The sequence below is a fragment of the Myotis davidii genome, unplaced genomic scaffold (assembly GCF_000327345.1).
Source record: "Myotis davidii unplaced genomic scaffold, ASM32734v1 scaffold77, whole genome shotgun sequence".
Taxonomy (NCBI): domain Eukaryota; kingdom Metazoa; phylum Chordata; class Mammalia; order Chiroptera; family Vespertilionidae; genus Myotis; species Myotis davidii.
In genome coordinates, this window is record NW_006289713.1 from 6,694,084 (window position 1) to 6,720,621 (window position 26,538).

The following is a 26,538-nucleotide window of genomic DNA, read 5'->3' on the forward strand; positions in this document are numbered from 1 at the left end:
ACCATCCAAAATTCAAATGTGATTAAAAACATAATGATTCTTCACCCTTATCAGATAACATTGGCAAATATGTTCTCCCATGCAATGGGCTGAAGAGACTGTCTTGACTCCATTGTATGCTCTTGCCTCCTTGTCAAATATTAATTGAGTATAGTTGTTTGGGTTGATTTCTGGGTTCTCTATTCTATTCCATTGGTCTATATGTCTGTTCTTGTGCCAGTACCAAACATTTACAGGGAATTCATACAACTTAACAAAAGAAGATAAAGAATCCAATAAAAAAATGAGCAATAGACCTAAATATATACTTTTCTAAAGAAGGTCAAGAGACATATGAAAACATGCTCAAAGTCACTAATCATATGAGAGATGCAAATCAAAACGACAATGAGGTACCATCTTACACCTGTCAGAATGGCTATCATCAACAAATCAACAAATGACAAGTGCTTGCCAGGATGCAGAGAAAAAGGAATCCTTGTGCACTACTGGTGGGAATGCAGACTGGTGCAGCCACTGTAGAGAACAGTATGGAGTTTCCTCAAAAAATGGAACTCCCATTTGACCCACTGATCCCACTTCTAGGAATATATCCCAAGAAACTAGGAACACCAATCAGAGACGATATATGCACTCCTATGTTCATAGCAGTACAATTTACCATAGCTAAGATTTGGAAACAGCCTAAGTGCCCATCAGCAGATGAGTGGATTAAAAAAAACTGTGGTATATCTACACAATGGAATACTATGCTGCTGTAAAAAGGAAGGCACTCTTACCATTTGCAACAGCATGAATGGACCTGGAGAGCATTATGCTAAGCGAAATAAGCCAGTCAGAGAAGATAAACATCACACGATCTCACTCATTTGTGGAATATAATGAACAATATAAACTGATGAATAAAAACAGATCCAGAGACAGAGAAGCATCAATCAGACCATCAAACCTCAGAGGGAAGGCAGGGGAGGGTGGGGGGAAGAAGGGGAGATCTATCAAAGGACTTATATGCATGTATGTAAGCATAACCAATGGACACAGACACTAGGGAGGTGAGGGCCTGAGTGGGGCGTGGGGTGGGGGGAGCAATAGGGGGATAAAGACACATATGTAATATCTTAATCAACTCTATCCTTCTCACTTCCTCTTTGTAAAAAAATCAATAAAATATATTTTAAAAAACCCCCCAAAACAACAACCCCATAATGATTCTTCACAAGCCATTTTGTTCCAATAGTTCGGGGGCCCCAGGAACTCAATACTGGAGCTTCTAGGTATTTCTCTGCACTCAGCAAAAATCCCCCATCCCTCTCGTCCCCTTTCCACCAGCAACCCCAGCCCCCAAGGGACTTCTCTGCATAATCAAATATCAGAACCAAGCATACTATTGTGTCCACCTTCATCAATTTTCTATTTCAATAGGAAAAAAAGCCTCAGTTTGAGGAAAACTCCTGCAATATGGAACTAGAACCTTTCAGCTCATTTCCCCTGTCTCCTGCACGGGTCAGAGGACGTCCAACCTCCGAACATGTGGAGAGGCTGCCTGCGTGTGCAGGGGCTCAGGCTGCACCGTGTTAGAAGATGGGCGGGCCCTGAGGCAGGAACCCTTCCTGTCAGTGGCTCGTAAACTGAATAGGAGGTGGGTTCCCTTTTGGGGCCCTGATGACGGTCATGGCCCTGCCTCAGAGAAATGCACCTACATTAACACTGGGGGCGGCGGGGAATGGCCAGCGACACTGGAATTGCAGCCATGGGCTCCATGCTGGTTCGGAGCAGCTGATCCTGACACCTTTGTCTTAGGTGTTCTGAGGCTGAGGCCCGGGAGGTTTAGGATGGGCTCCGATTAACCAGTTGAGTCTCGGGCCTCCTTCTCCAACCTTTCCTTTCTGTGTCAGAATGATGTAGGTAGATTCTTCAGGCTCTTATTTCAACCTCGAAAGCAAACTACAGTCCCTAAACCATGACTTGGGTTTTAAAATTATTATTATTATTTTGAATTTTTTTCCCCTATGAGCTACTATTTTTTTGTTAATCCTTACCTGAGGATATTTTTTTCCATTGCTTTTCAGAGACAGAGGAAGAGAGGGAGGGAGAGTGAGAGAGAGATAAAGAGAGGAGGGAAACCTCGATATGCGAGAGACAGATCGGGGACAGGGAGCGAACCCACAACCCAGGTACATGCCCTTGACTGGGAATCGAACCTGAGCCCTTTCAGCAGATGCTCTAACCACTAAGCGCACCAGCCCGGGCATCTGTGAATTTTTAATTTTGGTAAATATACACAACAAAATTTACCTTCCTAAATGTTTTAAAAATATATATATTTTTATTGACCTCAGAGAGGAAGGGAGAGGAGAGAGAGAGATAGAAACATCAATGATGAGAGATAATCATTGACCGGCTGCCTCCAGCAGGCCTCCCACCGGGGAACGAGCCTGCAACTCAGGCATGTGCCCTTGACCATAATTGAACCCGGGACCCTTCAGTCCGCAGGCGGACACTTTATCCACTGAGCCAAACCAGCCAGGGCCCTCCCTAAACGTTTTTAAGTATCAGTGGAATTAAGTACATTCACATCACCACATCCATCTCATGAATTTTTCATCTCTCCCAACTGGAACTCTGTGCTCATTCAACAACTCCCTACCCCCAGCCTTCAAATGTTGGTGGATTATTCATGAGCTTCTAGTGCTCATGCTGCCAAACACGGGCAAGCCGTGGGGGAAATGGTCACCATTGCTTTCCCATGGATCTGGATGATGGAGTCCCTTCCATCCAGAGGACTGTGACTTTAAGAGGGGCATGGACTTCATGGAGTTGGCAGTCTGCCAGGGTCTTCCCAGCACTGGCCACCTCATGCTCCCATTGCTGGCTCTGTCGCCCCCGCTCAGCACGGACGGCTTATAGTACCTCTCAGCGCATCGCACGACCGAGACAGGACCCAACTGACCCACTTCTTGATTGCGAACGCGGACAATTTAACTTGCACCTTTGACTCTGAGCTGGCATAACTGCCCATGAGAGGCCAGGCTGGCAGCTCGAGCTGGGCACCAGGCTAGTTGACAGCCGGGCTATGCCCTTGGTCTGGTTGACTCACTACTTTACACTTGGGTTTTGCGTTCCAGGTTTACTGGGGGCAGAGCTGTGCATCTTCTACGAGAAGCAGGCTCATACAACGAACGAAAAGGGGGGATTTATGTAGAGAAACTGAACACCCGCTACTCTTCAGAGCAGGAAAAGTCCAAGCAGGCCAGAGAGGTGGCTGCTTTGAGCATTCGGGGTCCTACTTTCTAGTTTCCCCTCATTTCCAGGAAGAGGAAACGGGGACTCAGATAGATGAAGTAACTTGTCCCAGGCAAAGGTGGGGGTATCACCGGCGTGAGACCTGTGGCCTGAAGACACGGTCTTCCCACGCCACGTGCTCTTCCCCAGAAAGTGAAAGGGATGATTGGGGATCATGACACGACCCTCCATCCGAGCCAGACTACCAAGCACAGCGTTTTATTACATTGGCATGTGCGGTGGGCGTCAAGCATGGGGAGAGACGGTGAAAAGCAGCCTTCCATGTTTCCCTTATTTACATGACGAGCAGTATATTGGTCTTTGGGGGAGACCTACCAAGCCGAAGTCAGTACAACAGAACATGTGTGTATATGGGTCTCCCGGCTTTGATGATGTGAGTACGGATGTGATGAGAATAAATCATATAGGGATTTTATTTAATTCAGAATTCTGGCCAAATGGGATTCCTACTTAGCCAAAAACATTGAGATTTCTCTGATAGGTTCCATTACTCAGAAAGAAAGAAAAAAATCTTGTAAGAGACACAATGAAAAACACTGTGATCCGAATCAAAACAATATATGTGATTAGAAAAAGATGAGAAAGAGATATAGCAAAGCCTAAATAGTGTTTATCTCTCCAGGTAATTAACATTCAAATAATACTTCTCTCTTTTTAATTTTCTTTATAATAACCATGATTACTATACTAATTAGAAACAGAAATATAATCTCAAAGTTACACAGGGATTTAGAAATATTTTGTCCAAGTATACTTTACTTTCTTGTCTCTCACGCTTTTCTGTTTCTTACAATTAATTCATATTGAGTAAATTTACAGAGTTGTGCAACAATCACCACTACCTAATTTTAGAACATTTCTACCACAAAAAAAACACCTTGGGCCCATTTGTACTAACTCTCCTTACCCACTTCCAGCCCTAGGCATCACTAATCTGCTTTGTTTCCCTCTATAGATTTGTGTTTTCTGGAAATTTCTATAGATGGAATTATATAAAATGTGATCTTTTGTGTCTGGCTTCTTTCACTTAGCATTATATTTCTAAGGTTCATCCATACTATAGCATGAATCTCTACCTCATTCCTTTTTGTGGCTGAATAATATTTCACTCTATGAATAGACGATGCTTTGTTTATCAGTTCACTAGGTGACAGACATTTGGGTCATTGCTATTTTTTATCGATGATGAACAATGCTGCTATAAACACCTGCAAACAAGGGACCAGCTTCTCACATGTTACAACCCCAGACAAGAAAGATAAGACTCCAAAGCCATCTATGTCATCAAGAGTCCCCACGGAAGAACAGTGCCCCTGGTCTTGGACACCTAGATGGGCTGCCCTCAGATACAGAGAGTGTCAGGATCTCTACAAGAACTTTCAGAAGCCAGCTCTGAGAACTACTGGAAGGTAGCAGGTTTTTCTAGTCGCTAGTCCCAAGTCTTTCCTGAGCTGGGCCTAGAGGCTTGCGGCACGTCTCTCCCTGGGAATCATGAGTACAGTGTGGCCTTGATTTACGAGTGTCCCGACTAACGAGTTTTTTTGAGATACCGGCTGTCTCTCGCCGATTTTTTGCATTGAGTTGATAGAGTAATTTGAGTTAACGAGCTCCTTAACGAGCTCGGTCTCCGAACGAATTAAACTCGTAAGTCAAGGCCCCACTGTATAGGTGGTGTTATGTGGGGAGCAGCGTGCAAAGTGAGGCTGCCTCTGTGAAAAATAAAATGCAAGAGGGGAGAGGGGGAAGGGAGAGAAACAGGAAGTTCATTTCTGAGCTCCACGGGCTTTAAGCATCAGGACGGTTCTCCGTGTTTCTATTCCCCAAGTTTTCCATTTCCACTGTGCTTCTATTAGGAGGGTAGTGACTGTGTCTACATTCAAGGCCTCCCGGTCTCATCGGGGGGAGAAGAGAACTGTGTGTGCCACGGGGTCTGTGCAACTGGGGCTCAGAGCAGGGGGCCCATGCCAGGGCCCAGGACAGAGACCTCATCTGGTGTCTCAAGGGAGACTGAGGCCCAAATTCTGGGCGGAAAATCAGAAGACAGGATGAATTAAGAGGAGGCAAAGTTCAGGTGGGGGCGCCTGAGCAAAGGCGGGGCACGCGGCTACTTTAATGGGGACTGACAATGAGGGCTGAGGCGAGGGCAGTCGGAATGCAGGAGCGGAGGCTGTTTGTAGGCCAAGAAGCATGGCTGGGGAAACCTCCTCCCCACCGAGTTCCCACTGTGTTTCTGTACATTGGATGAGCCTTCAGCAAGTAGCTGTGAGCAAATCATGCCGGAGCGTTTACTTCGAAAGAACAGGGCTCTACACGTATCTTCACCTGGGCTTGAAAGAGAGCCTGGACCAGGTTTCTTCTCTGTAAGGTCGTCCTTTGTACTGTTTTGTTCATCCCTATGTTCTGTTTACTATGGCTTTTCAGTATCAGTATTTTATAAAATTTTTGGGCATTTGCCCCATAAGCCAAGAATCTCATTACTTTGGAATGCATAAGCATTTTAAAAAATGAAATTTATTGCGGCGACATTTGTTAACGAGTTGACATAAATTTCAATTGTACAATTCTAGACTACATCATGTGCATATTGCGCTGTGTACTCATCACCCAAAGTCTAGCCTCCTCCCAGCACCATGCACTTGACCCCCTTTTCCCTCTTTAACCTCCCCAACCCCTTCCCCTCTGGTAACCACGATACTGCTGTCTGTGTCTATGAGTTTGTTTGTTCTGTCATTTGTTTGCTGCTTTCTGTTTTATACCCCACATCTGAGTGAAATCATATAGTTCTTATCCTACTACTCAGCAATGACATGAAATACTGTCATTTGTGACAACATGGATGAATCTTGAGAGTATCATGCTAAGCAAAATAAGTCAGATAATAAAGCACAGCATTTTTTAGAATTGCTTTGTTAATAAAGATATTACCGCCCTAGCTGGTTTGGTTTAGTGGATAGAATGTTGGCCTGCGGATGTGAGCCTGTGGACTGAAGGGTCCTGGGTTCGAATCCAGTCAAGGGCATATGCCTGGGTTGCAGGCTCTATCCCCAGGAGGGGGCGTGCAGGAGGCAGAGGATCAGTGATTCTCATCATTGATATTTCTATCTCTCCCTCCCCTTCCTCTCTGAATTAAAAAGGAAATATTAAAAAAATAAAAATAAAAAAGTAGAAATCTAAATTTCTAAAAAAAAGAGATATTGCCAATTTCATTTTATTTGTTAAAAAAATTAATTGTAAACCAACAACAACAACAACAACAACAAACCTGGTAGAAAATAGCTTTGCAAAATATAATACCAGATTTCCAGCTATAATACTTGATGTAGAACTGAGGCAATTATTCACACAATTGGGCTAAAAACTTCTTTTAGAAGAGACGACGATCTGAAATAATGGACTGTTTTAAAAAGTCAACGTTTTGGCTTTTTAATTTCCGTTTTGCCAACTTTAGAGAAAAGGAAAACAATAGGGGAAGAGCTGGTTTGGAGGCCGGGTTAAACCTGGCAGCTCCCTCTTAGTCATTCAGTCAAAAATCACTCACTGGGACTCTATTCTGTGGCTGGGTGGATGTGCAGAAAAATCAATGGCACAGGGTGCCTGCTCTTGAAACACTAACAGTATGGCCGGAACAGACACATGAACAGATGCGGAACAGCACTGTAAGTGCAGGAAGATACACGGGGATTACTGTCAGGGGGCTTGTGGCACGGAGTAATTGACTGCCTGGGGACAGATCAGAGGCTTCATGAAAAGATGGCATTTGCGTGTGCTGGAAGTGAGAATGCTCTGCGGAGAGAGAGAGCTGTTCCAAGAGGAGGAAACAGTGTGGCTATTTTGTGGGAAGAAGTTCAAAGACTTTTAAGCTGGAGAATGGCTCTGATAAAAGGAGAGGATGCTGGAGGCACGGAAAGGCGTGGACTTGAGTGAGGAGAGAGGACACAGGGAGGCAGGCCGGGATGCCAGGGCAGTAATGGGAACTGACAATGAGGGCTGAGGTGAGGGCAGTCGGAGTGGAGCTGGGGAGTGCGGGGGCGGGGGGTGCTGGATTCAGGAGGCTGGACTGACAGCCAGAATTGGGCTGGGGGTGATGGGTAGGCAGGTGATTGGGTCCCAGCTTGGGGACTGTGCAGCTGGTGATGCTATTAGCTGAACTGGGGAATAAGGGACACAGAGGAGGGCCAGCTAAGAGACACCTTGGCAGCAGGAGTTGAGCTGGCATAGATGGGCACTGCAGAAAGCATTTTAATGCTCAAATCAGTTTCTTTTCCCAATGGAGGTCTGAGAACAGTCTGTTTAAGATGGCTGGCTTGGCTGGTCAGTGTGGAAAGGTCCTGCTGGTAGGCAGATGCAAGTTGGCTCAATCTCCCCCTAAAGACAGGCAAATCCCATGAGTTGATGCCAATGTCCATTTCCTGGCGAATTCTGTGATACAGAGCCTGACTCTGAGTGAAGGACTCCGGCCCATTTCCTCCCTAGAAAAATGCTCAGGCCACCAACAGGGTGGTCATCAGATGGCATTTCACAGTTCGCCTTGGATACTGATGATCCTGTGCTAATGTATTTAGAAAGTTCATAAGTTCAAGCCAGCCGATTTAAATATTTATTAGGTGTTTACTAGGCACCAGGAATTTTGTATTCATGATTTCCAGTCCTTACAACAACACAGCAGGGCAGGTGGGGAAACTGAGGCTGAGAGGGCACAGGTCACACACCGGGCCGCTCTCTATGGCTGCACGTGCAGTCAGCAGGTACCTCTGATCCCAGCCTCTGCCACCAGGTCTTTTATTGGGCTGTTTTGTCGGTGCCAGAATTGTAGCTAGTATTTTCAACGTGATTGATATTTTACTGGTACTTGAAGTAACAAGGAATGATGGCCGAGTCTTCAATTTATTTTTCTTCCTCAATTACTATAACAGCTGAGATAAGGGGTGCTAAATGGGCTTAATTGGGTTGCCATCATAACTGATGGCTTGGTTTTATCCAAACTAGCATCTTTTAAGTAGAATTAATTTAAATAATCTTAGTACATCCTCCATGCGGCCTAGAGCTTGGTTGAGCTACAAAAAGAGAAAGACCATAAATTGAGGCCTCTTTCTTAAGCTCACATCCCCCGGTGTCCTCAGTTCGGGGGCCATTGTTATTCAGTAGCTCAGTAGTCATTTTCAGATGGGGCTGGGTAACACTCGTGTCTTTTAATCAATCTAAATGTACTTTGCACAATATTTCAATTTTCACTCAGCTGGTATGATGGGAACATCTATCACATGGGGGCTGAGAAGAAGACAGGTGGGGACATGATAGATCTGAGCCCATGAAAAGTCATTATCGTGGTCTGTTCCACTTGAGTTTCACAGCTGTTAGGCTGCGTTCTCTATCTGTGTCTTCTTGGGAACCCACACTGCATTCTTCACTGACAGACTCCAACCTACTTGATACAAGTTGCTAAGTCATGAAAACATGCCGCAGAACATGGCGATAACTGGGCTGCTTCTGTCGCTATCATCCCCTTATTCTTTCAAATGAAAATAGATGGGGAATGCAACACTTTTGAGAAGGATGTAAAGACTTAGGACTCTAGAGAGAATGAGCTTTCTAGTTCAAAGCATTTTATATGGGAAGAACTAAAGCCGTGGGAAGAACTAAAAGGGATACTTATATATATATTTTTTCCTTTTTCTTTTAAACTCTGCATAGCACGGGTGCTGGGAGAAAGGGCCTTTGGCCTTATCTGAGGCCCAATATTGTCTTTGGAGTTTGGAGTCACAATTCAGACCTTCTCTGAGGGCGTACGAGACGTTCTGTAGTAATCGTGGAGTACTGAACCCTGTGCAGTTTCAGACCAGGAGGAGTGAAAGATGAGGTTGTAGGTGAAAAGGGGCAGGAAGACGAGCCTAATAGAAGCCTGAGCAAAAGGCACTGAGCCAGGAAGTCGCAGCCCGCTCTGCCTGTCCTGCCCGCGCCACCCCAGTGGGATTCCAGAATCTTAGGAGAAATTGCTTGCGACAGTTTGCAGCTCATACAAGACAGTGAGACTAACATTTGACCTTTCTGGTGATTACCTGAGCAGGGTGGTAATCACACTGGGACTTGCCCAGTGCTAATTGCTGCTGCTTTGTTCTCAGCAGCATCCACAAAGCCATTCCATCTTATTCCATTCCCGAATGTTCTCTTTCCATCTCGGTATTTTTCTTAACAGTTATTATCTGCCCCCCACCCGCTTCCTTTAAAGATAGGCCAGCAGTTCTGTGTCCACTGAAGCCTTTAATAAAAGCATTCCCGTACTCTGCGGCACTATCTTAACCTTTTCAGAAAATCTGGACCAAGAAGGTAAATGATGATATTCATCTCTAAAGATAAAATGCTTGCCAGCATTAAAGGTCATACCTTATTAATCTATAGGATTAAAGGCTTTACTCTTCCAATCATTTAACTATATAGCCAGTCCTGCTTTAGCAAAACAAAAAGCATTTCTGTTATAATGAAACAATGTTGTTAGGCAATTTGCAGCTCATTAAAACTGATAACAGTTTACGAAAAATGCCTTGTACATCCTTGAGCACCCTGTGGGTTGCAATTTAGCTTCTGCCCGCAGGGAGGGGCTAAAGTGTCTTTCCCAACCCAAATCCTCTAGAACCCAGGCATTACCAATATTATTATGAAGGGTGATTCTAGATCAGGGCTGGGCAAACTTTTTGACTCGAGGGCCACAATGGGTTCTTAAACTGGACCGGAGGGCCGGAACAAAAGCATGGGTGGAGTGTTTGTGTGAACTAATATAAATTCAAAGTAAACATCATTACATAAAAGGGTACGGTCTTTTTTTTTTTTAGTTTTATTCATTTCAAACGGGCCGGATCCGGCCTGTGGGCCGTAGTTTGCCCACGGCTGTTCTAGATCTATCTAGGCTAACAGGCTAGCTCTGGGGCCCCAACGTGTAAAGGGCTTTTTATTTCTTTTAACCTCAGAAAGGTTGTCAGCCCTGCTTCCAATTGCCTTTCTGCACTCACCATCCCGATCACAGTTTCTAGCCTCTAAGAGGGATCTGGGAGAAAACTCCATAGTTGTTCTGAACGGAGTAAGCAGAGCTGTTTCTAAGTTCTGATGTGCCCTTCTTCCCTCAGAGGGAGAGCAGAGTGTAGGCTTTGCTCTGTTCTCTCTGCACCTCTCTGGCCCAGCAGCAGCTGAGGATTGTCCTTCCTGAGAATGATGAGATGCGGAGAGTCTACCTCTAGGGTAAACCGGAACTTAGGGAATCTGTGAATGGTTACAGTCTTCCTGGGGAAGGCACAGTGGACCAGGTACAGGCTCTGTGTAAAGTCATTTTTTTTGGTTAAGTTTTTCAAAAAATATATTTTTATTGATTTCAGAGATGAAGGGAGAGGAGAGAGAGAGAGAGAGAGAGAGAGAGAGAGAGAGAGAGAGAGAGAGAGAGAGAGAGAGAGAGAGAGAGAGAGAGAGAGAGAGAGAGAGAGAGAGAGAGAGAGAGAAATATCAATGATGAGAGAGAACCACTGATCAGCCACCTCCTGTATGCCTCACACTGGGGATCAAGCTCACATCCTGGGCATATGCCCTGACCGACTATCAAATGACCGGGTATCAACCGGGTATCCTGGTTCATAGGTCAACGCTCAACCACTGAGCCACACTGGCTGGGCCGTTAAATTTTTATTGAAATAGAAATGTTCATGTTTCCATAAATGCACAGCTTGAAGAATTTTCAACATCGGAATATACCCATGTAATCAAATTTAACAAGATCCCATCTGCAAAGTTTCTTCTGATGGCAAGTAAGCAACGTAAGCCAAACGCCTTGGCATAGCACACGGGGCATCTCAAGGCCCATTTCATTACCTGTTAGCTACGCGAGCACCTGCTCTCAGCCAGGCATTGTGGTAGGAGCTCGGCATTTAACACGGGACCTAGTTCCAACCTTAGAACAGTCAGGAGCCCACCTGCTCCTCCGCCCTTGCGTTTGCACATATGGAACCTACTGTGCCAGGTTCAATGCTGGCCCACATCCCCACGTCCTTTCAGGCTTCTATTAGAATGACTCATCCTTTCTCACTTACCCTTTCCCACTCTGCTTAGAGGTCCCCTCCGAGAAACTCCCGTGACTGCCCCGAGGCTGGACGAGGGGCTCCCCTGGATTTGGTTCCATCAGAACAGCCTCACTCCTATCGCCCTCTGTTGTTAACTATTCCCCAAATAACTCATGATTTCACTGAGCACAAGGACCTGTGTTGTTCACCTTTGAGCCTCCAGGACCAAGCACAGGTCCAGCTCCCTGTGGATGCCGGTCCAGGTGCTGCTTCATCATGGCAGTTTCCTCCGCAGGAACCAGTGGGTCCTGTTTGCTCCATCTAATGACTTGGCTGGAGTTTGAGATGCTTTGAAGACATGACTTTACCCGCATATATACGACTAAATTTCTACATATTCATGCGCAGTGGATACAACTCTTCCCTTCCTGCCGCTTGCCTCCCATGCCGGACTCCCTTCTAGTTTTGCCTCCTCTGCTCAGCGTGCTCGGGCGGCTCCACGTCCCGACCTGCCACTTACCCAAGCCCAGGCTCAAGGCCGACTTCATCTGGAAGCCGCCTCTGCCTATTGTGTGTCACACCGACGCCTCGCTTCCTAGACGCGTGCTCCCCGCCTTGGTTTGTGTGTGAGGACCCAGCCTGGAGGATGGGCTCTGAGAATTCTCAGTTCACCATGCTGAGCATAATGAGGGTGACACGGAGAGCCTTACAAGTAATCCTTTTGATAGGTAGGTCTCACACTGAATTTTCAGCTTCGAACACCTGGCTTTTAGGAATAATAGGGAGAGCAGACTTTCATGTGTGTTTGACATAATAGACAGCTCGGCTCAACATCTCCCCCAAACAGCTCTGATCCCCCATCTCAGCCAATAACAAATCCCATTAGTTCTGTGTCTGAAATATACAGAGCATCCTCATGATCTGCTCCCTTTTCATGCCCTCCCCTATTCCCCCACCATCTTGCCTAAATTACCATCAGTTTCCTATGAGGTCTCCCTACTCCTGCCCGTGTCCCACACAGCTGGTCTCAACACAGCAATGGAATGGTCATGGTGTTTGAGCGCTACTCAGAACTTGGCAGTGGTGGCCCATTCCACACCAAGTGGAAGCCGAGGAGGTGTGGGGGCTGCACACCTACCTGACCTGCCCCGCTCCCTTCATGAATCACCTACTCTCTCTGCTCCAGTGTTTGCTTCATTCATGTTGTCACGTATTCAGCAAGGCTCTCTGGGGCTGCCCAGTTAAAAAGAGAGCACCCTGTCATCTGTTATCTCATTTCCCGATTTCCCTGTTTCATACATAAGGAGTATGCTTTCCATTAAAAAAAAAGGATTATGCATTTTACTCAGTTTTCTTCCTTTCTCCAAAATCGTGCCAGCTGCATGGGGAGAGTCATTTTTGTTTGTTCACTGCCACGTCCCCAGCATCTAGAGTGGTGTCTAGCCCGTGGATGCCGACTGCTAGCTTTTGAATGAACAGCAATGGTTTTGTGAGTATGAAGCTAGCGGAGGGTATACTGCGGGCGCAATGCAGTCACCAGGGTTGGGTGTCATCTGGGACTTTCACCTGCATTAAGTAAAAGATCCTAAGACGAAAGACATCAACGTGGCTCCCTCACCTCAGGGCGGCCTGAGTTGGAGCTCAGTGAGCTCTCTGCTCCGACCTCTAACGCGACAAAGACCTGAGAACCCCAGGACTTGGCTCGCTGTGTGCTTCAACATTAGCTTTCCTCACCCTCATACTTACATTCTTCCTAAAAATACCTCCAGGCATATCAGAATAAATTAAAAATATATTTACAACTGAAAAGTATAGATTTGATGGCATTTAAAACTTGCTCACCACTGTCGATGGCCAGGAAGAGGGCAGTGTAGACGCTGTTGTGGACGAATGGGGACTCGCGGTCCAGCACGGCGGTGGTGTCCACAGTCCCGTTGATGGGGTTAATGTTCAGCCAGCCTGCTGGATCCTTGTAGACAGAATACCTGAAAAAGTCCCAAACAGCACTGGGTTACATTCCAGATAGATTCAAGAAGTTTCCAGAGTGCTGAGTGCCAGTAATCCTAATCTTAACACAAACCCCAAAATATCATTACAGTTACAATGTTCATTCAGAAAGTAATGGCTCAGCTTTGGGCCTGCTCCATGCTAAGTATCATGACAAGTCTTTGAGGATGGGACCCTTATCTGCCCATCTCTCAGAGAGGTAAAGCTCACAGTTCCTCTCTGAGTCCAGCTCAGTTTTAAAAAATAAATATACATTTTTATTGATTTCAGAGAGGAAAGGAGAGGGAGAGAGAGAGATGGAAACATCAATGATGAGACAATCATTGATGGGCTGCCTCCTGCATGCCCCCTACTGGGGATTGAGCCCACAACCTGGGCATGTGCCCTGATAAGGGATCAAACTGTGACCTCCTGGTTCATAGGTCGATGCTCAACCACTGAGCCACATGGCCAGGCCTGTCTTTCATTTTGACAGTGATTTTATAGGTCTACCTGCAAACCCCTACCTTCTAGGACCCAGCTGAAATGTCTCCTCCTGGTCAAGTGTATGAGATCCCCAGTTAGAATTAGTGATTCTCTCTTCTAGGTCCTTGCTGGGTACGTGCATAGATTAAAATGCCTGTTAGAGTGTAATAGGGGCCCTTGTGGGTCTGCTGCCTTCTCTGAGCTTCCTCTTATTTTTTTTTACTCCTCACCCAAGGATATTTTCCCATTGATTTTTGGAGAAAGTGGAAGAGAGAGGGAAAGACAGAGAGAAACATTGATGTGAGAGAAACACATCCATTGGTTGCCTCTTGCATGTGCCCTGACCAGGGCCTGGGCTGGGGAGGAGCCTGCAACTGAAGTACGTGCCCTTGACTGGAATTGAACCCGGGACCCTTTGGTCTGCAGGCCAATGCTCTATCCACTGAGCCAAACCAACGAGGGCATTCTCTGAGCTTCTTGATGTCAGGAAGAGGTAGAGTTGGCTGAACGACTGCCTACCTATTGTGGTTTTGTGCTAAATAATTTAGCATCACATTTATTTTTGTGGTTCACAACCACCAAATAAAGTTGGTATCATTACTGCTACCAAGACTCAGAGAGACTTAGCAGCTTGCCAAAAGCAGCACAGCTAAGAAGTGGCCAAGCTGGAATCCAGGACAGGTGTGCCAAATTCCAGGCGTGCATGGATCTTAACCAGGACACAGCGTGTTACTTATGCCCAGGACCAGGTGTTGGCTATTCTGCATCCCCAGGGCCAAGATGAATGCCTGGCACATGGTGGTTGCCTAGGAAATGTTATTACAGTGCATCCTTTCTCTTTCAGTTGCAACAATCACAGAAATAGAAAATGCAAAGAAAGGTGACATTTGTTTCCCATCGTATTAGGTAGCAAGTTCACCCTTGATCTAGGAGTGGTTTGTGGTGGTTAAACATATTTGAAATAATGAAAAATTTAAATAGACCACAATTTATTCTCTGATTCCTCAACTCAGAGTTTAGAATATAAATAAAAACAGGAATAATAGAGCTTTTCCTGTTGGCAGTGAAACAATGCTCTTTGTTTCACTGTCATGTTTTGGTCTTGTGATGCTGCGGTTTTGCAGCCCAATGAACATGTTTGCTTCTTCTCTTGTGTAAGACGTTGTTATATGCAGCTAAAGGCTGGGGCGTGACCTTGGAAGCTGTCCCCTAGCAGCAGTGCACAGTGGGTCAGGCCTGTGCGCGTGACATTCCCCATGAAAGCAATTCCGGGGGGTGGGGTGGGCGGAGTGGTTCACAGGCCAGCATCTCACTGTTTTCTTCCTTAACAAACAATCAGGCATCCATTGCTGTGCTATCTGTGTTTCCACAGGGCCCTTCAGTGTTGTTTCTCTCTGTTATTTTATTTGGAGTCTCTTCCCATCGGAGGCCTTGGGAGGCACGGCTGTGTCCTGGATCTTGATGCCAGCGTGCTGCTTCTACCAGAATCCCAGCCACAGAGAGAGGACAGGGGACCCTGCGTTTGCTGGGCATTCCCAAGTGTCCAGTGCTAGTGACGCTGCGTCCACGCAGTCCCAATGAAGAGCTGGGTGGATGACCCCGAATGTGGGGGTCACCCTCCCCAGCCTCGGAGCTTTCTCCCCAAAGGGGAGAGCAGCTCATGGCCTCCAGCCAACCTGCTCCTCCGCTGCCCGGCCCGTGGGCCCTGCTGTCAGATCTGCCCTTTTGACCAGCTGGCCTGGCTCTCCACGTAAACTTCTGACATTTTCAAAGCTGTCTTTTTAATAAACCTTTCGGTGTAAAAATACCAGCGTGTGAGTTGTTTTCTGTGCTTCTGGGCTTGAAAAATGCATATGCCTTATTAAATTGGAATTTCCGGGCAATTTATCTGTAATGTGAACTTTGCTTGTTATAGGGGAAGAAAAGCCAAATTAAAACAGGACTCCTTTCAGTCTGTAACGTAGCTACACCGGAGCTGCTTGAGTGCTCGCCAAAGCTCAGCCGCTCTCAAGTGTCAGCCAGGAGATGCCAGGCAGGCTCATTAGTGGGATCGGGCAGTGTGGGGTGTGGGGACGAGGCACCCAACCGCATGCTCGGGCCCTGCACCCCTCCTGGGAAGCGGGGTACTGTCAGCAGGCCCCAGCAGAGCAGGAAGGGGGCTCCCAGGAGAGAGGCCAGGCCCGGTGTTGACTGGGAAGAACTTGCACAGCAGCGGCTGCGGCTCAGCCCTCACGGGCCCTGGTCCTGGTGGGAGGAGGAGGAGGAGACTCAAAGGTGTGACACGGCCCTTCTGCAAGCTTCTTGGGTTCACGCTCTGTGCTGTGGGGATCCATGTTTGTTCAGCATTGATACACAAAGCAAATGGGTTAGTACAGCCTTCCTTCTATTTTAGATTAAAAATGTTACAGAGCAATACAGTGCGATTAGTACAGGAATAGCCAAATGGATCAATGCCATATAACAGAGCACTGGAAATGGGCCAGTTACAGATAGATGTAGATATAGATATCTAATATATACCTAATATATGTTAGCTAGAGATCTATCAATCTATTTATCTAGCCATCCAGATAGATTTTATAGATAGTTATAAAAGGTTTGGAAAGTTATTGCTGGATGTAAGTGGCATGGGAAAGCTAGACCTTCCAATAAACTGTGTTGACTCATCCGTTTGGGGGGACAACAGTTGGGTATATTTGTGGTGCCTTTTGACCCTGGGGCACGTTAGAATATATGTAAACGCACAGAGAGGTCTTGGTGTTTGTTCACAAACTGGTAGCATGGATGACCTGGGGAGTGGGTTTGGGTTGGGGGTGGTATTAGAGGAAGCCTCCAGGATCCCAGGGCTTTGCAGACATGCCCCAGAAATGGAAGCTGGTCTAGAGCAAACACTAATTGGGGACCATCAGAAATATCCTGGCTGATATTGTAGGGAGGGTTGGTTTTTTGGGACCAACATGGGAGCCTCACTGCAGTTCACTCTCAACAAGGAGTCAGTGAGGATGGGAAAGACCACGAGAGCCTGGACAATGAGAACACAGGAAAGGGAAGTGCAGAGGGACTTCCTAGTCCTGCTGCAGGAAGCAAACGGCCTGTAAAACCTGGGAGAGAGGAAACAGCAGGCGCACTCCCAGCTCCCCATTAGTTCCAGCCCAGCGGCCCCTGTGTTAGATGGAATACCTGCACGAGTGACTCCAATCAACCACTTTATCTAAAAACAGAACTAGGAAGTTATGGAGTTCTCAGTGGAAGGACATACACTGGTTTCAAATAGTGCCTGTGGTAGCTCTGAGTATAAAGGAAAGGGCACATGACAAATCTTCTAACAGAAACACAGCAGAGACTGAAGGGCCAGTGAACTCCAGAATCCCAGTTCCAGTAGAAGCCACAGCCCATCACAGGGCCCATGGAGAAACCAGCGCTGCATTCTTTCCTTCTCCTGGGGAGACAGCGCGAAAGAAAGCAGTCTCAGTCACAGGAAGGACTTCCCAGGGATGCGGAGATGCCACAACCAGCAGACATGGACAAGAAGAGCTGTCCAGAGAGAGTGGCCCGAGGAGGACCTCATAGGGTGGGGAAGATGAGGATAGAGCTGGCCTTGCCTAGTGTGGGGCTATGACCCTCTGTGGCTCAATAACAGCTGGAGGCCAGGGAGGAGCTCTTGACACCTCTAGACCCTTCCCTGAACACCCCCACTCCGGCATCTCAGAGCCCCTGGTGGTCATCTGCATGAGGCTCTACTGGATCATAATTCCGACCAACATTCTCATCGCAGCTGCCATCTCCTGAAGGCACACGTACCCAAGGCTGGGTTGGTTCCCTCCAGACACTTGACTCCTATCATGAAAATAAGCAAAGCCCTCTATGTCTCAGGAGATACCTTCCACCCCTGCAATGGATCAAGTAGGGCTGGTGTAAGCCATTATCTCTGGTTTGTTGTAGGAAGTAGGAGACGAGACCACTAGGGATCATCTTTTGTTTGGATCTCTGCACCTGACTCTTTGCTTCTGTTCTACTGATCACACTCCATTCTCCAAAGAGCAACCAGCCTCATCGTCTTCAACTTGATGTCATATTGTGTGAGTCCCTGTGTAGAATCCTCTTTGGGGATAGAATAAATCCAAGCCCCTGGCCATGGCCTCCAAGGCCTTGACTAACTCTCCACCCTCACTTCCTGCCTCTTTCCTCACCTTCCCTAAGTACTAGACACATGGGCCTTCCTTTTGTTCCTTCAAATAGCAAATTCGTTCTATTCTCAAGTCTTTCTCACTTGACTCACAGATTTCCCACTTGTCTCCTTAGATTTCCTCATGTACCTTATTGCTATCGAGATCTCAGCCCCAACACCAGGCTCTATGTCCCCTGCAGAGACATGGCGGACGGGCCTGTCTGAGGTCTGCCTCCAACTCTGGCTGCTTTCTGACTTAGAACATGAGCTCCCTGGGACAGTGACTTCATCTCTTCATCAGCCCTCCATCCTGGACAGGGCCTGGCACACACTGAATAGGGGCTCACTTGTCGAATGAATGGATGAGTGAGTGACTGAAAGTACGAGCCTTTTTCAAGAGGCTTTGAATGACTCATATCTTGGATGACCCAGAATTCTAAAGAATTTTGTCCTGAGGTGCCCATCCATCTCTTTCCCAAGGATGGCCCCCTCTCTCAAAGGGCCACTGCGCCATCTTTCTCTTTTGTCACAGCCAGACTCTCACCCAAATGCTGCTGCAGACATCCTTCCATGGCTCAGGCTTCTTACATACTGTCAACAAGGGCTTAGTTAGGGGAGCCATGTGTCAGGGGTCCCAAAGACCACCCTGGGGTCAGGGACTTGCTAGGAGGACCTACAAAACTCGGAATGTATATACTCATGGCTGGGATTTAGTACCATAGAGGACGCAGGGCAAGATCAGCACAGAGAACAGCATTGGGTGAAGTCTGGGGGAACCAGGCACTAGGTTCCAGAGACCCCTCCCAGTGGCGTCCCCCAGGAAGTGCTGAACTCCCCAGAAATGAGTTATGATGACACGTGTAAAGTGCTGTCCACCAGTGAAACTTATTAGAGACTCAGTGCCCAGGTTTTTGTTGGAGGCTGGCCATGTAGGCATCCTCTGCCTGGCATGTGGCAAAACTCCTGACTTCTGGGAGGAAAGCAGGTGCTCAGCATAAACCACATTTGTTTGTACCACACCTTCAGCACAGGGAGCCACTCTCATCAGGTAGATGGTGGGACCCTCCTGAGATCCAAGTTCCCAGATGTCAGCCAAGGGCCAACCTTGCAAGCAGGCCTTTCTGGGACCTCAGTCTCTGGCCTGCTGTGTTAACTCTTTCTGAGTACAGGGTCCATGGTTATAATGAGGAAGCTGGTGGGTCAAAAGAAATTCGACTTATTTTTAGGAATCATTCAGTTCTTGTTTCTCCTAGAACCGTTTTAATTCTAGAGAACACATGTCAAAACCCTTGAGGAAGCTGGACATCATGAAGGAACATGTTCTGTTAGGCAAGGTGGTAGCTGGCTTCAACCCTCTCATGTTTACTTAAGGACACACTGATTAGTTCTCCTGTGTTCATTGTAAAAAATTAAGGGAATAGAGAAATAAGCACTATCAGAGTTTTAATCTATAGCCTTCTAGCTTATGTATAGATATATATGTGCACACAGGCATATTTTTAATGTGAGCATACTGTTCACTCACTCATCCTATATAATACAAGGCTAATATGCAAATCGACCAAATGGTGGAATGACCAGTCGTTATGATGCACACTGACCACCAGGGGGCAGATGCTCAATGCAGGAGCTGCCCCCTTGTGGTCAGTGCGCTCCCACAGGGGAAGCACCGCTCAGCCAGAAGCTGGGCTCATGGCTGGCGAGCGCAGCAGTGGTGGTGGGAGCCTCTTCCACCTCTGCAGCAGTGCTAAGCGCCCCCACCACCACACCTGAGTGTAGGAATTTCGTGCACCGGGCCTCTAGTTTTGTATAAATGTTTACTGAGGCTCTCAGTGCCAGGCACTGAGTGCTGTGCTGGGTATACAATACTGGATTCCCTGCTTTGTTGAAACTTACACTGTAGCAGAGAGAGAGGATTAGTAATTAGTAAGTGCCCAAATGGTTATTTAATTACCCTTGTGATTAGAACTGTGAAGGCAGTTTCCCTCACATAACACATCTTCTGCAGGGAAAGGTTTTAATATGTTTAGTGTTTACTTTCTGTTGATGTATCTAGAACTGGAAGCACATATTCATTGATTGCCAAGGAGGTGCCACACAATGTATGTATATTATTGGGTGTCATCAGCCCATCAACCAGGGAGGTAGATCTTATCACCCCCATTTTACAGATGAGGAGACAAAGGTTCAGAGTGGACCAGTAGCTTACCCACATCATATAGCCTTATGGCCCGAAAAACCATTAGGTCTGGCCCCGCCAAGGCAGTAGGCTTGAGTTAATGAAATGTTTGAGCAAATATAGCAGGCTAATTTTTAAGTTGATAATTTTGTATGTCATGTGAATGATGTTTTCAATATCCAAATGGCCCTTGCAGAAAAAAGGTTCCCCACCCCTGCCTTAGGGGGATAATTCAGGAACAAACGTTTGGAATCTACAGAATGGTAACATTTCCTAACCGCCCCCTCAAACTATTAACATTTCCTTAAAATAATATTTCTGTTTACAAAAAAATCATACATATCTGAGAAAGGTTTAACATCATATAGCATGTGTGTATGAATTTAGCAATTCTTCATTAGAAATTCTCAAATAATATTGGTGTAAGCTGTTCTTTTATTGGAAGGCTCATACTCACAACATCTAAGTCAAACTTAGAGACTTTCCCTGGAACAAATTATTCCATTTGATAAAGTTATAAAGAGTAACTGAGGTCTGAAAATGATTTACTCTAAAAATTAGTCACTCAGTAACTTTCTGCTTTTGCTAGTAGAGAGAAAGGGGCGGGCCCCAGCAAAGGTGCAGCTGGCTGTAGTGAGCATCATGAATCAGGGGTGTGCCTGCAGAGAAACCCTTTCCTGCCAGCCCAACCCGCTCCTCAGCTGTGAGCCCTGCACAGACTGGGCCCTCCCCGGCAAGCAGAGGGACCTGACATTGCCAAGGCACCAGCTACTTGCCGGGGCGACCTTACACATGATCCCTAAACACGCTCCCAGCCCGTTCCAGGCAAGGCAAGTCGCCTTCTCGCTTTTCCCAGCAAAGGTCATGCCTGCTCTCTTCTTTGAGGCTATTAATCCTTTGCCAAAATTTACTGCGGGGCTCCTTACAACGGCTGCGACTGCCGTAGGACTTTTGTGTGCCTGCGGCAGGACTTGGCCCTGACAGGGTTCTTTCTAGTCGGGGTCTCATCCCCGTTTTGCTAAGTCATTTCCCAAGATGACTCAGGAAGCTGTTCATCCTGCCTGTGAAACCTGTGCAAATACAGCAGGTACTAAGGAAGGAAGCCAAGTCCTCAGGCTGCTTATAAATTATCTTCACAGGTCCTCTCATTGTTGCTTCCGGCAAAATTGATCACAAAGAAATATAGAGAAAACTGAAACACAGATTCAATGTGCAAAGCCCAAATTTAACACTGTCAGGAAAGTCGGGAAACTGGGACCTTGATAAAGTGACTACAATGTGGCTCATTGAATGACAGCCTGGGACTTCAGAAACTCTCCGCTCTCTGACACCCAAGGCACACTTGTCAATTCCAGATGCAAACATGTTACCACTCCAGTGTTGGTGGAAGCATTAAACAGATGCTTTAAAGATGCAACCACAAGATGGCTGCCATTGTTCATGATCGCTATCATTAATTTCATCATGAATGATCAAGCCTGGCTCCACCTAGGGGCACTGTCAGGGTCAGGGTTAAGTTTCCCATCTGCATGTTTATGTTGGTGGTTTTCCCCAAGCACTAGAAACCGCACCCAGAAATGAACAGGAGGAAGACTTGGAACTTGGTACGAGTTGGAAGACGTAAGCTTTCCTTGGTGTGAGGCTTTTGCCCATTTGTTCACTGTGCTCCTGGGTCCGAGAATGCAAATATGAACAAGACCTGCAAGGACGGCCTGACTAGTGCCCTGGCGACATCATGAGTGAATTACTGGCCACGTCTATAATTGTCTCCAACATCTCGCCCTACTCAGTCCTGGTGGGCAGACTTAGTGAGGCAGCCTCTCAGTGACTAGAACCCTCCAAATATGACACAAATGCAGCAGAGGGTACACCTGCCAATCTCCCCAAAGATGCAGGGTGCCAGGATGTTGGACCAGGGCAGGGACCTAAATCAAACCAGGACAATGAGGATGCAGCAGAGAAGCCAGTCAATGGTGGGAGAAAAGAGCAGAGTGTTCACAGGAGCCTCAGAAAGGAGTCGATTTGAGGAGTGAAGGGTCAGGAGAGGCCCTTTGGACGACAACTTAGCCCTTGAATGGCTTGGCAGGACACCTCTTGATGAATGTGCTGCCCAAGCTGGGTGTGAAGTGTAGTGAGTACATCCTGGGATGTGGCTGGAAAAGTTCCGTCAAAAGAAAACAATTGTGGCTCATCTTGTGTTCACTCAAGATTAACTTATGCTAAAACAAACTTATAAACAAACTTATTTTCATCATTTATTCTTTCCAAAATAAGATCTTAATCAAATCTTTTTCTTGGTTTTGAGTTAGATTGTAGTCCCCACTTTTCTCCCCCTATCTTCTTTAGAGAAGGGCTGTTGTGGTCCCTGCCCTCGAAGATTCATGGTTTGGAGTTCATGAGTGGACCAAAGGCGTGGAGGCAGGACTTTGGGGGTTCTGAGACCTCATGCTGAGACGGTTCCTCTGAAATCACTTCAGGCCTATATGCCTCCGCCTAGGACGCTGAAGACCTCGACTCACCGTGGGCCATATAACATTCTCAGGAGGAAAATAAATACCTGCTAATTTCAACTTTAGAGAACCTGCCACTTTTTCCTAGAAAATCTCAACATGTTTGTAAATAGTTAAAACTAAAGGCAAGTCCTCAGCACCAGCCTCCCCTTTGCTCTTGAACAATCCCCTTTGATTTTTGTGCGTTTCTAATCAGGTTTGTTTAGGATATTTTCACATTAATGTCCCTTTAGTGATGGGGAGAGTTTTCAGTGGCTGCTCATCTTTATCACTCCCAGGGCCCATGGCGGGGGCAGGTATGGAAGTGATCTTCACCATTGATCTAATTAGTGAAGAATTTCAGTCAAGATTTGCCCCAGCTCCATGCCAGCCAGGACCCTGCAGCGTGCTCCCCAGGATCATCCTCACATCCCCACAGAGGCTAACTGGGTTCTCTCCCTGGCCAGCCTTCTTCCTCCCAGCCTGTATGCTGGGCCAGGCCAGGGCAGAGGCTGCGAGTGAGGCAGGGTTCCAGGGACAAGGGTCTCCCAGAATGTCATCACATGAGCAACTAGTGGGCCAGACAGCAGTGTCCAGGGGCCTGGGCTCCCTAGACCCCACTTTGGGAGATTTGGGGTGACCAACTTTAAACCAAAGCAGCCTCTCTTTACATTCCAGGAAGAGGCTTGGATTTCTTCTTTGCCCTGCACACATGTGCATACTCTTAGCCCAATGTCCTCTGGCTCAAGAGGTCATCCCCTTCCCATTACTCCCATTTGGTCAGTTGATGAGCAAACTTTAATAACACTTTATTACAAGGCTAAAATGCAAACTAATATGAAGTGAAATTGTCCTGGTGTTTCAGAATTTGGGATGGGCCAGGCTCTCCACAGCATGTGGCCCAGGTCAGGGGCCTCTCTGACCAGGTCTCAGTGTGGTACAGCTCATAGGTCAAGTTCAGCTTTTGTCCACTTAAGCCAATGGCGTGGTGTGTCTGAGCCAGGTGCGCGGTTTCCTAGGGTGGGTTGTCTTGAAGAAACATGCCCATTGGGAGAGCAGAGTGGGATGTCTGCAGACCAGCATGGGAGAGTCAATCAATCCCTTCGCATTGGTTCTGAGTTTATTTTTATTGGGTGATTAATTGACATGCCATGGCCTTTGCTCCAGCACCTGAGTCTGTGAGCCCAGCTCAGATGGAAAACGTGTTGGTGCTTTGGAGAAGTCGATAAAGGCGGCCGGCTGCCACAGGGCCTGCAGTGAGATGGATGGCTGAGCCTCACACTGTGCCGTGAAGGTCAGTGATCACGGCCTGCAAGCTGCCATGGGGAGGGTCTTACAGGCAGCCATGCTCAGCTCTGGCGCTGGGCCTTCTCCCTCTGGTGGAGTCCAACCAGCGAGCGCTCTCAGACACTGTTCCTTACGGAGGCCAGTGCTTGGGAGCCAGGAGGGTCCAGGCTTCATATGCAGAGGCCGCCCCTGGGAGCACATTTCCAGTGCCCTTGACAAGACTCAGTCTACAGAAGCCATCCCCCAAACAGGTGACTCCCTGGTTACTCTGTGGGAGCGAGTTGGCAGGTTATTTCCCACCACAGAGCACATAGAACCACATTCTCAGCCTTGGGTGCTGATTTCATACACTCCCTCGAGGCATAGTTTTTGAATTCCTGCTCTGTGCCCAGTGCTCTGCTGGGTCTGGGGAGACTGCAGTGAAGAAGGCAGAAAGCTCCCTTCCCTCCTGAGACTTCCCTTCACCGGGGCATTTCTCTGCTTATCCTGACTTTGCACAGGAGGTGGTGAGTGCCCAGGGGAGGAACTGTCTTCCTCTGCTCTTAGAGGCAGTGACTAGTCACATGTCTGACCCATCATAGGCTTAGTCAAGGACGGGTCAGCGGATAGGAAAATGAATGAGCAAAATAACCCCCCAAAACATATGTATATAAAATATATACACGCATATATCTAGCTATATCTATATCTATATCTATATCTATAGCTATATCTAAAATGTGTATGTGTGTGGTATATGGTATAAAATACCAGATATATGTTGGGCATGTATGTGTGTAGGGACACTAAAAAATATATTTGTATTAAATTACATGTAATATATAATAAAATATAATTATTACATCCTTATTATAAATTGAATGTTTGTGTGTTCCCCTACCCCAATTCATATGTGGAAGCCCCAATTCCCAGTGTGGCTATGTTGGGAAATAAGTCCTCCAAGGAAGTAATAAAGGTTAAGTGAGGTCATAAGGATGGGGCCCTGTTCTGGTAGAATTAGTGTCTTTATAAGAAGAGACACAGCCCAGCCGATGTTTCTCAGTGGTTGAGTGTCAACCAATGAACCAAGAGGTCACCTCTTCCATTCCTGGTCAGGGCATATGTCTGGGTTGTGGGCTCGGTCCCCAGTAGGGGTCTTGCAGGAGGCAGCCACTAGATGCTTCTTTCTTATTGATGTTTCTATCTCTCTATCCCTTTACCTTCTTCCCTCTAAAAATCAATAAAAACATATTAGAAAAAAGAAGAGACACCAGAGAGCAACCTCTCTCTTATTTTTTCTCTCCCCCTCCGGGTGCACGCACTGTGGAAAGGCCATGTGAGGACACAGGAAGAAGGTGGCCACCCTTAAGCCAGGAAAAGGGCTTTACTAGACACCAAATTGGGAAGAACACATCCAGCTTCCAGAACTGAGAGAAATGAATTTGTGTAGTTGAAGCTCTCTGTCAGTGCTATTTTGTTATGGCAGCCCTAGCAAACTAATGCAATCCTACTTAAATATTAGGTTGAATCATGAAGTTGCCATTTTACTCGTTAAAACCCATCAAATCTCTGCAATTTCAAATGGCCTAATCTAATACATAAATGTATATGCAATCAAAATGACATGTCATAATTGTGTGTTTTCCCTTTACTGGACAGTAGTCACTGAGGAAGACATGTCTTATTAATCTCTGCTTTCTCTTCTCCCCAGGAAACCACTGGCATTTGGTAAACATCGGTGACTGATGAGTAAATTACTAAGATGAGCTCTTTGAATTCCTGTTCCAGCAGAAGCCTTAAAATAGTTTCTATCAAGGCTAGTTCACTCATTAAAAATAATTATCCTGCACATATTGGCAGGAGCTATTGAACTGTTCACTAAGAATTTTTCACTTCATAGGAACTCAAATTAAATGTGTTTTCACAACACACACACACACACACACACACACACACACACACACACTCACAGCCTGGTGTCACCCAACCTTCTTGAGTCACACCACTCACGTACACTTATGGGACCAGTGGATGAGGACAGGTGCCTTCTTCCCAGTTCCTGAATGGAGGTGAGGGCTAAGGGACAGGGTTTCTTTTCAGAGTGACAGAAATGTCCTAAAATTGAGAGCGGTGATGGTTCCACAACTCTGCAAATATACTAAAGATCACTGAATTACAGTATTTGAAATGAGTAGATTGTACGGTATGTAAATTATTTCTCAATAAACCTGTTAGATATAAGAAAAAAATATCTTCAAGGAAGTGAGTTTGCCATGGTTTCCAAAGTTATTAAAGCAAAACCAAACCAAACAAAAGCCAAACACTCTTCCTATGATGCTCTTCAGCATATCCTCCTATTGACTGCATAGGCCCCAAAATGACAGAGGTATCCCTATAGATGAGACCCAGAGAGTCCTTTGTTTGGCTCAGCATATGTCAAGCAAGACATATGCTGAGCCAAACAAAGGACTCTCTGGGTCTCATCTATAGGGATACCTCTGTCATTTCTTCATTCATAGTTGTAGTGGCTGCAGCAGAAAGGGCCAAGGTCGATACTTGTCCGGTCAATAATGAATGAATGAGTGAACAAGCACCTTGCTCTCTGCTTGGCTTTTCCTATCA

The 26,538-nt window shown here is 46.6% G+C and overlaps 1 protein-coding gene across 2 annotated transcripts in view; it reads right to left on the reverse strand.

The window, feature by feature from the left end:
• Nucleotides 1-26,538, reverse strand: part of CDH13 (cadherin 13) — a 1,006,079-nt gene that overhangs the window by 15,262 nt on the left and 964,279 nt on the right. For both annotated transcript variants that reach the window (XM_006762254.2, XM_015562993.1), the window contains exon 11: nucleotides 13,185-13,327. In XM_006762254.2, the coding sequence (XP_006762317.1) occupies nucleotides 13,185-13,327 (143 nt within the window). The remainder of the gene's footprint in view (nucleotides 1-13,184; nucleotides 13,328-26,538) is intronic.